Source organism: Galeopterus variegatus, unplaced genomic scaffold (genome assembly GCF_000696425.1).
Source record: "Galeopterus variegatus unplaced genomic scaffold, G_variegatus-3.0.2 Scaffold1820, whole genome shotgun sequence".
In the NCBI taxonomy this organism is placed as follows: domain Eukaryota; kingdom Metazoa; phylum Chordata; class Mammalia; order Dermoptera; family Cynocephalidae; genus Galeopterus; species Galeopterus variegatus.
Genome location: NW_007727931.1, coordinates 40,152 through 54,049, shown reverse-complemented (window position 1 = coordinate 54,049; position 13,898 = coordinate 40,152). Strand labels below are relative to the sequence as shown.

Below are 13,898 nucleotides of genomic sequence, written 5' to 3'. Positions count from 1 at the left end.
CCAGCCAGCCCAGAAATCCAACTTCTATATTTTTATTTTAATCATTATTTTTGAAAGATGACCAGTAAGGGGATCTTAACCCTTGGCTTGGTGTTGTCAGCACCACACTCAGCCAGTGAGCTAACCAGCCATCCCTGTATAGGATCTGAACCCTTAGACTTGGTGTTATCAGCACCGCACTCTCCTGAGTGAGCCACGGGCCAGCCCTAGAAATCTGATTTTAAAACAAACTCTAGAATAACTGATGCACTCAAGGAGAGCTGATGTCCAGGACATGATCCATGCCTTCTAATAACTTACAACAGTCTAAACACCTGTAGAGGCAGCCACTGTGGATCAACTCTGTCTTCAGTCTTCACCAAGCAGCACAGGCAGCAAAACAGGAAGCTTTACGCTTATCTTCACTGATCAAACTACAGTATCCAGGACAGGAATCAATTTCTGCTCTCCACCGACGTTCATTATTCCCAGGGCCACAATACGAAGTGTCATGCCATAACCAGAGCCAGGCTCGTAGTAGCCAGGAACAGATAGGTAGGCCACCTAGTTAAGCTGTGCCTAGTTGGCCTTGAATCTGAGCAATCCTCATAACTTTTAAGAACTCATTCATATGAAAAACTGCAAAATGTGCTGCTTACCTGTAATTACCAAATTTAGTGAGGTAAAAATTTTCCCAGACTAGAATTGTACCCAGTGCCATAAATCCCAGGAGAGGGCATGATATACCTAAGGTTACTCCTGGTGATGTTTTGCATGAAGTGAACTTAGTTCCACTGACAACGGTTGGGCAGGGATCATTACCCTATGTCACAGGTCACAAGTTAACAAGCAGCCATACAGCATATATGTATGGCAAGGGGGAGGAGGGAAAATGACACACATTATCTGCCTATGTGCCTGGTGCATGGATGCAGACCACAGGCAAGCACCTGGGGGTGGGGCTTTAAGCCTTTGACTAAAACCACTCCTGAGCCCTCTGGTACACCTGCTGGCAGGTGCACTGAATATGTACACAGCAAGGGTGCTTGATAACACAATCCAATAGGGGAGAGGGTAAAGTGCATTTATTTTCTTCTATATGTGTTTTTTTTTTAAAAAAAAGAAAAAGAAAAAAAAGAAAGACTCCTCCCTTCCAGTACCCAATGTCCTCTGGGCTTAGAGGGGGTGGAGCCAAGGTTTTTTTTTAAAAAAAAGAAAAAGAAAAAAAAGGAAGAAAGACTCCTCCCTTCCAGTACCCAATGTCCTCTGGGCTTAGAGGGGGTGGAGCCAAGGCCCGTCCCCTAGGAGAAGGTGTAGGAGTAGAAGGCAATGGCATTGACATTGTAGTCCATGGGGAGGAGGTGCCCGATGTGCTTGGCCCCTAGGCTGGCTCCACCCAGGGCGGAGGAATGCCTCAGCTTCATCAGGGTGAAGCTGGAGAAAGAGTTCTGGGCCTGGATCTCTCTGCCCTGGGTCAGTGCCAAAAGGAAACCTGGAGGGAAGAACACAAGGACAGAGATGAGAAGAGACCAGCAGCCTGTGTGGAGATCAGGGAGGAGGGGAGACAAAGATACCCAGGCTCTGAGGCATTCCTGTGCAGGTGCTCAAGGGGCCCCCATGCCAAGTCCTCAGCACACAGGGCACACCAGGGCAAGCGGGCCCAGTTAACAGCTCTGGGTACTACAACCATCAACCCCTGAGGCGCCTGCCCTCCTCATAGCTCCAGAGCACCTGATGCCAGGAACTCCATGATAGCAATGGTGGTCCTTGTGCTACTTCAGAATGTCTAACAAAAACCACAGACCTGCCTGAGATAAGGCTGCCAGGACTAGGAAGTCATGTTTCCTTCCTTCTGGCTAGGATTATGTTGACTAGAGATGTCACCACAGGTTATCACATGCTGATTACAACTCTGATTTAAAGTTAGATTTGTCTTCAATTTTTAAAAAGTTATTATTTAATAAGTCATTTGGAATGTAATATCTTTTCAAGAGTTCTAGGAAGCTGGATGAGACACTGTGAAAGGGCTCAATGGCACAGTGAAGGTTGAGGGCCTTGGCCTGAAGCATCAGTGGCCTGTAGAGGCCTCAGAACCCAACTTCTCCCTGGGGCGGGCAGCTTTCCTTGGACCACCTCCTTTCCAACCCCATCATCTGTGTTTGCCCTTCTCCTCGCCCTACCCCAGACTCACCTTCCTTCAGCAGCTCCCAGCTCTTCCACACAGAGCCCACACACAAGATGGGAAGGCCAAGCTCCCCCTGGAACAATACCTGGCCAGAGAGCACAAAATAGATGCTGGAGGCTGACGAAGCCTCTCCAGTGCTGAAGGGGGTAGGTTTCCTAAGACCAACTCACCCTATTCCAGTTACTCCCTTTTCCCAAAAGAAACAGAAGGCAGACTCAAGGAAAGGAAAAAAAAAAAGGGAGGAAATAGGAGCCACTCATAAAGGCAAGGGAGAGAAGAGGAAGGAAAGAGAGAGGGGAGGGAGATGGACAAAGACATAACTGAAAGACAGGGACAGGCACACTAAACCAGTTTACTATATGAACACAGATTACTGACAGAAAGAGGAGGCACTTGACCCAAGAACATTCTTGGGTTATAGACATTTTTCTCATATCCTAAGTTCATTTAAAATAGTGTCCAATTCACACAGGGTTTGAGGGGACAGTCCCGTCCCTAATAGGAAAGGGCCACCTCTGGCCCAGCAGCAACCCCCCTTCATTTTCCACCTCAACTCACCGGGTCAATCTCAGGCAACACTGCTACAACGTGTCTGCCCAGCATCTCCCCAGCCTTCCTGAAGATGTAACGGGAAAGCGGGTCTCCCTGCTGAGCACCTGCGGTAGGGAGGAGGGAAGAAAGAAGCTAGTGAATACGTAGGGAGCTGCCAGTCCTGGGTTACTCTCTCTGTCGCAAGGCAGCAACCATGGGAGCACCTATAGCAAGCACAAGTCTAAATCAGGATGGATGCCCACCTCATGGAGGGTGCACTGGCAAGCCTCCACTGCCACCTCTCAACCCTTAACCCCCAACACACACACCCCAAGTACTTCTCCTCCTGGAGGGGTGCCCTGTATGGAAATGGCTCATTCAAGCACTGAGAAGGGCAGCCCTGGCACCTGGTTTGGACTCCAGCTTACAATGAGTTACTGTGAACCTGTCTCTATGAGGGTCTCCACTCTGGGAACCCAGGACTACAATTAAGCAACTCACCAGTATTCTGGTCAGTGCCCCCACCCCACCCCTAGAGTCCACTGTTGGTGAGCCCCCTCCTGGCACTGTTCTGGAGGGGCCTCAGTTGAGTGGGACCTAAGAGAGCCCTAGAATGCCCTGAGGCTGCAGAAATCCAAATTCAGGGAGTATGGACCTTATAGTGTAGAAACAGCAATGTGTAGACAAACAAGCCCTATGTTTAGCTTCTCCTGATACCCAACAAAATATGCTTAACCTCTCTATAACCCCTAATTCTTTAAGTATAACTGGTTAAAAAAAAAAGTTATAGATTTGTCCAAAGGACACTGCTTCATAAACTTCTCAGAAACAGGCATACAGCCTGCACAAGCCATAATAGCTATCATGGGGAGAATCACAGGTAATACAAAATTGTAAACACAACCTGCATGTCCTGCCTCCATCACAAGGCCCATCACCAAGGCCCGTGGTGGCAGTGAACAGAGGTCACTTATCGAGATGGAGACTTGGGGAGAATCACAGGTAATACAAAATTGTAAACACAACCTGCATGTCCTGCCTCCATCCCAAGGCCCATCACCAAGGCCCGTGGTGGCAGTGAACAGAGGTCACTTATCGAGATGGAGACTGGCATCCAGCCCCCAACTGAACCCCACTGCACTCCCCTCCACCATTAGGGATGTCTTTGGGGAACAAAGCCAGATAAAACCCTGCTACACCTCCAGTACCTTCTGCAATTTTCCGGCAAAATCCAGCAAACCTGCATTTATCAAAGTCCCTATACAGGTGGGAGAGGATTCCTAGCCGATCTGGCACCTGTGAGGAGAAAGGGCACAAGGTAGCCATCAGAAGCAAAAGAAAAGTCTCAGTTTTCCCACCCAAGCTGACCCCTTCCTAATGTTTCTACTATTTGAAAAGCTTGAATAGTTTTTGGTTTGGGGGGGGGTTCCTTTATGTATTTACTTAGAATATTCATGAGACACAAAGCTGTCACCTCTCATGCCCAGGTTCATACTGGGGGCATACCCATTACCAGAAATTACTTTTGTACCCCATGTCCCCACTCAATTATCCCCCTCCCCCTCTCCCCCCACTCTGCTTTGTTGCCCTAGGAATGTTCCCTCCCTCTGTAACTGTGGTCTTTCCTTCCTTTCTCTCTTAGCTCCCACATATGAGTGAGCACATGCGGTATTTATCCCTCTGTGCTTTGCTTATTTCACTCAACATAATTGAATAGTTTTTGGTTTTTTGGGTTTTTTTTAGCTCTAGAAAGTGCAAGGACTTGAGATTTCTCATTTGAGAAGTGTGTTCTGTAGTTCCTTCAGGTACTCTTGAAAAGATTTCTTTGGTCAAAGGAATGTTTTTTTAGCTCTAGAAAGTGCAAGGACTTGAGATTTCTCATCTGAGAAGTGTGTTCTGTAGTTCCTTCAGGTACTCTTGAAAAGATTTCTTTGGTCAAAGGAATCTGAGGAACATTGCAAACTGCAACTCTCCCTTGGAAAATCACAATGCACATTAGTAAATTAAAGGCTCTGAGAAGTCCTGCACTCAAAAAATAAATTTGTTTCTCCCAAATGTATTTGACCACAGAAGGTCCCTCTTCCACCAAAACTTACACACCCTTAACACCTCTAAGTTCCTAAGATACCAGTGATTCCCTAGAAGACATTTTAGAAAATAGAATGGGGCTAGAGTGGGGGAGAATGCTGGAATTTGAGCACCTTCAGCAATGTACATCTCACTTAATCTTTTTATAAGAGTGACTAAAGGATAGAAAAGGGAGCAACTGACATACTAGCAGAGTTTAAAACCAATTGGGTTAGGACAGCTTAACTCCACTTCCTACAGCAACTGCTATAGAAGTGATTTCTCTTCCTGGTATCTCCCTACTCCTCACGTTGGCCCAGGCCAGAGTTCCTCTTTAATCACCAGTCCCTCAGCCCTGAGAATACAGGTCATACTTTCTAGCATCACTAATCTCTGTCCTTGGTCCCAGCCCCTGCTTGCCTATGTGGCTGGACAGAAAGACTAACTGGCTTTCATGCAGACAGAGATCTATCAAATAAATTTATCTTCCTTCTCTTCCTTCCACCTATCCCACCTTTTACCTCTGGTTCTTCTAAAGGCAGCTGTTTCCTAACCCACTACAAATGAGCACAGCACAAGTAAGGAGGAGTCAATCCCCAATGCCCTGGGAAGGAGGCTGCACTTCCCCCAGCCCATCTCTTAATAGGCTCTCCTGACCCATGCAGGCCAGAAGCAGCTCACCATCCAACACACTTGTTCAGACTCTACTTGCTGTCTCTGCCTCCTGACCTCATCCTGAACTTTTCATCTTAGCCTAGAATGCTATCTGCTTTCACCTCCCAGTAGGTTTTAGCTGCCCAAGAATGAAGTCTAACTAACCACTTGTCCCCAAATCACCCCTTCCTCATGACTGACACTCTCCTGGAGCACACTGCCCACATCAGTCTGAATCTTGTCCTCACGTACGACTTCTCCACTCCACCTCTGATCACAACTCACCTTGATCTCCCTTTGGCCCACCCGGTCCCTCTCCTGCATGCACTCCTGCTCAGTGTCTCCTACTGCCCTACCCCAGGTGTGCATGTTTATTGGGGGCAAAAGGAATACCTGGAAATAGTTGAACATGGCCTGTTTGACGTAGCCAATATCATGAGGAGCCGCCTCTAGGTTGTCAATGGAGTCAAACACTATTTTCACTGCTTGATGTGCGATCCAGTACGCTGCAGAGAGCAGAGAGGGCTAAGAAGATAGGGGCAATCTCTCTGAGCTCACCAGGAAAAAAACTCAGACCTAGATAGGGTTAGTGATATGCTCAGGTTTTATAGCAAATTAGGTTTCCTGATTTCCAGCCTGGGGGGGCCTCTAATCAAATTGTATCTGACTGACTCAGCTATGGGAAAGCTGGAGGGGGAAGATGGAATAGGTGAGGCTGTGTCACACTAACTCCCACTCAAAGATAAGACAAGGTCAGTCAGCTGTCACAAACACCACTGGAGACACTGCCATGAGTTGGACCCCAAAGGCCCCAATGAAAATGTATACAATGCTATCTATAAACAAGTAATAGTGGGAGTGGCCTCTACACCCCTTTTCCATGAGCAGACTGGCATCTCCTGGCATCTATAACCTTAACCTTCATATTTCAGCTCCTAAGGACTCTAAAAGTCAACACAGGTAGGCCATGGCTATTGTGCTAAGGTACAAATTTGAATTCCAGGCGCAAATACTGCTGAAGAGCAAGGTCAGCAGTTAGTCCAGCATTTGCATCTCTATGATCTCACAGTCATTATCCTATACTTCGAATGGTCAGGTTCAGGAGCTGTGCCCAGAACACCCCAGGCGGTCAGTGGGTGTAGGTCAGGGCAAAGAAAGATTGGGAGCTGCAGGAAGGGAAGGGTTCAGGACCCTGAGCCAGGCCCAGGTGGGGTAAGCTCACCTGAGCCCTCGTCCCCCATCATGTGGCCCCAGCCGCCGCAGCCACTCTCAGAGCCATCAGGGTTGATGAGCCTACAGTTGGAGCCTGTCCCAGAGATGAGCACGATCCCACCTGGATAAAGGGTAAGGAAGCTCAGCATGGCCAAGGCCCTGCATAGAGCAACAGCTTCTGACTGTTGCAGAAAGACAGAAACCAGCCCCAGGCAAAGGGATCACCACCCAGTCTTGTAGAGAATACTGTTCCAGATAGTTTCCTGCCTGTAGAGGCCTGGATTTCAGAGAAACTCCAACTGTACAGAGCCCTTCTCTGGGGGACAGAGAAACACGAATCCGCACTCCTTGAGGAAATGTGGCTCCTTGCCAGCCAGTCTTCAAGTGACTCTTCCTGCTTTTCTGAGTACCTACTGTGTGACAGAGATTGTGCCTGGCCTTGTTCTCACAGTGACACTCATTCAATACCCTAAACCACCTTATGAATACAATTACTCCCATTTTATAGATTAGGACATTGAAATTCAGGGAGTTCCATAACTTTCCAAGATGATACAGCTGGCAAAACAGAAGCTGGGATTCCAACACCAATCCCAGGATGCCGCCTCTCCTTACACTAGCACAGAGCTCCCCCCAGCTGTCCTTCATCACCACACTGCCCCCAGGGACTCTTTCCTCTGTTTATGCTTGACTCTCCTCGCTTCCCATCAAGATACCTTTCCTGCCCTTCCTCCTCCTGTCCAGTCCTTGCTCTAGCAGGGACTTAAGCTCATGAAAGGAGAGTTGGGGGTAATGTTACAGAGGCTGCCTTCCAGATATTTGCAAGACAAGTTTTGCTACTTACATCTAAGGGGCTTTCCCAAGAAAACCAATTCTCAACCTCACCCCTCCCTCCACCTCCTCACCATCCGGCGTAGCTGTGGCGATGGAGCCGGCGGCGTCGGTGGTGATTAAGTAGCTTTCGCTCAGGTAGGGAAATCGGTCCCTCAGCTCCTCCATCAGGATCCTCACCGCATCCTCCTGCTCCCCACCGCTCAGGGATAGGCCCTAGGCCACGCGGGAGGTGAGCAGGAAAGCAGAACCCCAGCCCCAGCTCCTTTCTCAACCCCCGCCCCTCCTGATGCCTGCCTCCTGCTCATCCAGCCCCAGTCCTTCTGCCCCACACAGTGACCTCTCAGATGGCCGCAGCTGCAAGGACAACTTGGACTGGGAATGGAGAGAGGAAAGAGGGGATTCGACAATGCCAGGTTGGAGCTTGTGAGGACAGGAGTGAAAAATCAGGCAGGGGAGCAAGATGAGGGGAGATAGAGAGATAAGCTTGCAGGGTTATTATGCCTACAGAACATCTCACTTGCATGTCCAGGGAGTAGCCAGAGCTACAGCAACTTGGAAGAAAGATCTGAGCTAGGAACACCACTAGCTAACATTTAATGAGTGCTCATGGGGCAGGCTCTATGATAACCATTTTGGGATGTATCACATCATTTTAACCTTCCCAACAAGGTTGGGGTACCTACTCTTGAGGTACCTACTGCTATCCACATTTTCCAATGAGGAAACTGAGGCTAAGAGAAAGTAAGTAACCTGCTTAGGGTCATACAGATGGCAAAGCTGACATTCAAACCAAGGTCTCAAAGGTTCTCCAAAGCCCCATGCTCTTCCAATACACTTGTGGCTTGTAGATGGCAACTGAAGCCACAAGAATGAGCGAGATCATGAGAGTTTATATACCAGAGACTAAGCCTTGGAGGCCTTTTTCTCTACAGTCATCAAACTCATCTAGTCCAAACTTGCTACCTGTCTCAGTGTTGCTGATGGCTTAATTCCCAGGTTCTATCCCAGACTCACCAAGCTTCGAAGCGGTACAAGAGGATCCACCCCTGCTTTCCGTTTGGCCCTGTTCACCATCTCATTGATCCTTTCCACACACTTGTCCGTCCCGATCAGCTGGCCCCAGTCAAGAGAAGGAGGAGTTACAAAGGGTTGCAGGACGTGTGTTGCCCATACAGGCTGCTCTATGAGCCCCAGCCACCACCTCAACAGGAGTTAGAGAATAAAACCAGAACCAAGCCCTTTGGTCCCCTCAGTGTGGCTTTTACCCAGTGGTTTGTGCTCAGTCCATCTGCTTCTGCCAGGATCTGTCCATCCTCAGAGAGTAAAAGGACCTTGGACCGTGTGCCTCCCCTACAGAACACAAGAGGGCACTCAGTCCTGCTTAGAAACACCTGCAGATAGAGCTAAACTTGTGCTATCCTTGCCCCAGGCAGAACCCAGGGTGATGGAGAAGTCGGCTTCAGCAAACACAATTACCACTCACAAACCCACGGTAGTTTGGTGTTTGCTGTGCTCTTGAACCAAAACGTAGTTCTTGCTCATCTTCCCTTGGGGATGTCCCACTTATCCTGCAAGACCCTACTTATATATCACCTATTCCTTGAAACCTCTGATGTGTGGCCTACCCCCACACATTAGTTAAGCATCTATTATTTAAGGTTTCACAGTGCCCCCACAGCTATTAAAGATTCCTCTATATTTTGAATGTCAATTTGCTTTATATCTCTCACTAGACTATGAGCTCTACTGGATCAAGCTCTGGATCATTTACCTATCCGTGTAACTAGCACAAGGCCTGGTACAAGCAATGCTCGGTAAATATGGCTAAAAAGAATGGTACATTTCTCTGCTTCTCTCACAACAGCTAAAGGATGACTTTGAAGATCTAGTTCCAGCTGCCAAGGTCTTCAAGACACCCCTGAAAGAAATGCTGCCCAGGGTCGGCCCGGTGGCGCTCCCGCCAAGGGTTCAGATCCCACATACAGACCGGTTCCCGCTCACTGGCTGACCGGCCCGGTGGCGCTCCCGCCAAGGGTTCAGATCCCACATACAGACCAGTTCCCGCTCACTGGCTGAGCGAGGTGCGAGTGCAACACCGAGGGTTGCGATCCCGTTGCCAGTCCTGGTCCGGTAAGGGCGCGACACTGAGGGTTGCGATCCGTTGCCGGACACGAAAAAAGACAAAAAAGGAAAAAAAAAAAAAGAAATGCTGCCCAGATAGCAGGGAGCATTTATATATACTTAAGCAACTAAACCCTCAAATGCTGATTACTGGGGGTAATGGTAGTTTAGAGGAAGGGGGTGGGATGTATGTTTCTTTATTGATCAGTACTTTAGGAATGTCTTAGGACACTGAAGACTGTTGATCTAATTCAAAGATAACATTAAGTTTCAAGGGGTAGTTAATGCCTGAGGTGGCAGACTGAATATCCAAAAGAATCTCTTGAGACACTGGAAAAAAATGGGTCATATCTTACAGCTGAATATAACAGGGATGAATGCAAACTTCTATACTTTGGGTTTTTTTGTTTTTGCTTTTGTTTTAAAAAAAGGTATTACAGATACAAGACAGAGAAAAGATTTTGGGGTCTGTGAGTCGCAGTGAAATGTGGCTGCCAGAGAAGTGAATCCTATCTCAGACTAAAAAGTACAATGCCCCAGCTGAGAGGAGAGCCACCCTCTACTACGCCCTGATTCAACACACCCAGAGTCACAGAATGTCACTGGCAGAGGAGTTGGCGATTATCTTGTTCATCCCTGTCCTCACTTTACGCATATGGTAACTGAAGCCCAGAGAGGACAAATGTCCTGCCCACAGCCATACCCAGAGATAGAATTATTACAAAAAGTCCAGTAGACGAGCTTCTGAGCAGGAAAAATGCAAGAACAACATGGGTTCAATCTACTGTGAGGAGCCTGGAGTGTCCACAGAAATGCAGGAGTTTCAGGCATCAGGACAAGCAAGCACTCTGGCTCAGAGCTACTCCAGCTCCCAGATACCCTACGGCAAAGTTGTTTTCGCAGCTTCTGCCCCATTCCCACTCCCCACTCCAGGAACTTCACACCTGATACCTGTTCAGCAAAACTCTCCAGGATCGGGAATGGGAAAAGCAGCTGCTTCTCCAGCGGGAGGAGGAGGAGTGGGTCGTCAGTGGGAAAAGGGGGCGTGGTTCCGCCGTGAAACACAAAGGACCCCCCCCCAGGGCGTGGCCGTGGCAGTCCCAGAGTCCCCGCAAAGCACACGTCCACAAGCGGAAAAGCACCACTGTGCGTGCACATACCCCTCCTCCACAAGGCCCCGCAGCCCAAAAGCCTAAAGTGGCCGGACACTGAGGCGAGAGGCCATCTGCCTGTGGACCTGGTCACGACTTTCCGCCCCGCCCCCGGGCCCGGCACGGCCCAGGCCGCCCCTCTCGGGCTCCCTCCACCGAGCCGCACTCACCCCTCCACACCTCCGTAGAGCGCGGCCATGTTACTGTCGCCGCCGCAGCTGGTCGCGCCGTCTGTTCCTTCCCACCTAACGCTTCCCTCCCTCCAGTCTGCTCGGCACCGCCCGCCTCACGTGACCGCCCGCGCAGTCCAGCTGACTGCCAGAGCGCGTGCGCGCGGCGTGGCGCCGCGGACCGCCCCTTGTCTCAGGCTTGCTCCAACCCGCGTGACTCGCCACTGCCCAGCCCGCCCCGCCCCTCAGCGCCCGGAAGTTGCTGGCGGCCCCGCGCGGCGCGTGCGCATTGCTTGCAGACGGTGACGCACACAGTGATGCGCGAACGGTCAGACCCCCACGGACACGTGGGATCAGGGATCCGCGCGCAAACCAAGCGGTCCTCTGAATCCTTCGCAGAAATCACTATAATGTGCGTGGCGATGGCGAAAGTCACGTGTGCACACACAGACACCAGCACTGATTGTTACACACCACTCGTGTGAATGTACGGAACCCGGAGGAACTAGAAACCGGTTGGAAAAGGGGAAAAGCCCGCGAGGCTGTCCTGGCAGCCCTGAGAAGGGAGCCTTCAGCTATTGCTAACCACGCAGTTTAGTTCTTTGCAGAGGGTGTTTGGGGGGACGTAGACTGCCGGGCAAACTAGTAGATACGGTTTTACAAGTCTTTTATTACCTTCCGGTCACGAACCCGCTTGCCTTCCTTACACTGCGCCGGGAAAGGGAAGGGGAGCCCAAAGGGGGAAATTACTGGCCAGATCTGGGAGACAAGCTGTGGCTACTGCGGGCATTCTCAGGCTCCTTCGGCAGTTCTGGGCCCGCGAGGGGCAACTTCGTGGGCCGGGAGGGGGTTAGCTAATCCCGGCATCTCTTCGGGAACATCAGCCTAGCAACTGCTCCTCCGCAGGGCAGCTCTAAGGCTGGCCTGTCCCATGTCTAACCCTCAATCTTCCCCCTTGACTTGCTTGCCATCTTCCTGTAGAGAAATCCTGGACGAGGACACTCTTTCCCTGATAACCAACTGGGTCTGGTTATGCTTTGGTGTGACAATTTGGCGTACAGGTGCTTTTTAAAGCACAAGAGTAAAAAATTACTACATGATAGCAAATATCAGAGAGAGGGGTAGGATATTTTTTTATGCCCGCCTATGCCATTTTCATTCATATCACATCAGAGCTGGAAGGGACTTAATCCAGCATGCGCATATTTTTAGGATAAAGGAACTAATAGATTGTAGTAAGATTAAACTGGGCAGGATTTTTGGAGAAGACGAGATTGTAGGTGGATTTTAAAAGAACCGTTCTTTTACTGCAATAGCGCAATGAGCCTTGGAACGTATATGTGTGATAATGTTCAAGTTTGCCTTTGTATTGCTTTTTTAGAAAAGAAAGCAAAAGGGAAAGTGCACAGGTTTGAAGACAAGGACTGAGTTCACCATTTACTCGGTGGTGAATTAGTCATTACTGCTGCTTGTCATCTACAAAATGAAGATGATAAATATCCACCTACCGTAGCTAACACGAGATTTAAATATCAAAAGAATTTTGGAAACTGTAAAGTACTTCACAGATCTGAACTAATTTTTATTGACATTACTAATTAGTGTTTACTGTCTTGCACAGTATGTGATTGTTGAGTACTTGAAATGTGGCTAGTCCAAAGTGAGACATGCTATCAGTGTCAAGTACACATAGGATTCCCAAGACTAAGTACCAAAAAAGAATGTGAAATATCTATTAATCATTTTTTATATGAATTACATGTTGAAATATAGTGGGTTAAGATGATATATTATTAAAATTAATTTTGCCAGTCTTTTTATCTTTTTAAACATAGCTACTAGAAAATTCTAAATTTCACAGGTGGCTCATATTTGTGGCACTCATTATATTTCTGTCATATAGTGCTGTTTTATGTCTTGTCTCCTATTCCATTCAGATCAGAGGATTTCAGAATCACTGAGTGCCTGTTTATGAAATAAATAATGGCCATATGCTGGATTTAAAGAAAGTGTTGAGTAAAAGATTAATACTACTACTATACATTTAAGTTGTGCATTATAATTTTATAAAATTCTTATTTATGTTTACCTTGTTTGATCATCCTAAAAACTTTATGAGAATGCCAGCAACTTCTAAGCACATATTTACAAGTGAAGAAACTGAGGCTCAGAAATCAATGTAATTAGGCTAGGCTCACACAAATAATAAATTTGCTTCTATTATGTGTGTAAGTAGTTACCATAATGGCAAGGAAATAAAGATGTCGCAATACAGGAAGTTGTTAATTCGCCTCTACATTGCTTTGTAAAAGTTTAATGCCCCTTTGCGCAGAGCTTGCAGTATCCCAGCAGTTGCTCCCATGATGCTCACAAGGTTGGCACAATCCTCTAAGAATCTACAAGCTGCTGTCTTGTTCTCTGTCCTCTCTACTTTGTCCCATGATCCCAGGGAAGCCATAGTTACAAGGTTGGGGGAATGGGAGTGGTAAGAGGGAGAGTGGGAAAATATCTTCTCTCTCAAATCCAGTTAGTATTTTGGGGAAGAGGACTTTTGGCCAAACGGTCCTTGACAGATTATGTTGACTTACTTCATGAAACACAGCCACATCTGTTTTTACTCACCATGGTGTTTTCAGGGCTAACCTCAGTACCAGGCACATAAGAGCTTCATAAATAGTTTTGAGAGTGTTTTTAAACTATAAAGCACTATTGCCATAAACATGAGGCGTGGCAAATGCCCACTGTGAACTGAAGAAGGGAGCAAGCAAATTTCATGGCAGAGACAATTTGCAGAACAGATTGAGGAGAGAAAGACATGGAAAAAATAAGTGAAATTGTGAACTGGGGAAGCAGGAGTTGAACAAGTGGTCAGCGGGTCTCAAAGGGATCGAGCTCTAATCCATCCTACATCAGGAAGTTGTGGTACATGCATGACCTCAGCACTGTGCTTTAGAATTAATCTGGCAGCTTCCTTATAGTAGGACAAATGAGAGG

General features: G+C 48.0%; 1 protein-coding gene across 1 annotated transcript; it reads right to left on the bottom strand.

The window, feature by feature from the left end:
• Positions 1-1,176: 1,176 nt before the first annotated feature.
• On the bottom strand, positions 1,177-11,006 carry NAGK (N-acetylglucosamine kinase). Its single transcript, XM_008579140.1, has 10 exons — positions 10,905-11,006; positions 8,728-8,812; positions 8,477-8,575; positions 7,534-7,675; positions 6,639-6,749; positions 5,810-5,922; positions 3,904-3,991; positions 2,723-2,820; positions 2,171-2,249; positions 1,177-1,471 (listed from the first exon to the last, which is right to left on the bottom strand). Exons 1-10 carry the CDS (start codon positions 10,931-10,933, stop codon positions 1,281-1,283), a joined length of 1,035 nt encoding a protein of 344 aa, XP_008577362.1. The 5' UTR covers positions 10,934-11,006; the 3' UTR covers positions 1,177-1,280.
• Between the last annotated feature and the right edge of the window lie 2,892 nt (positions 11,007-13,898).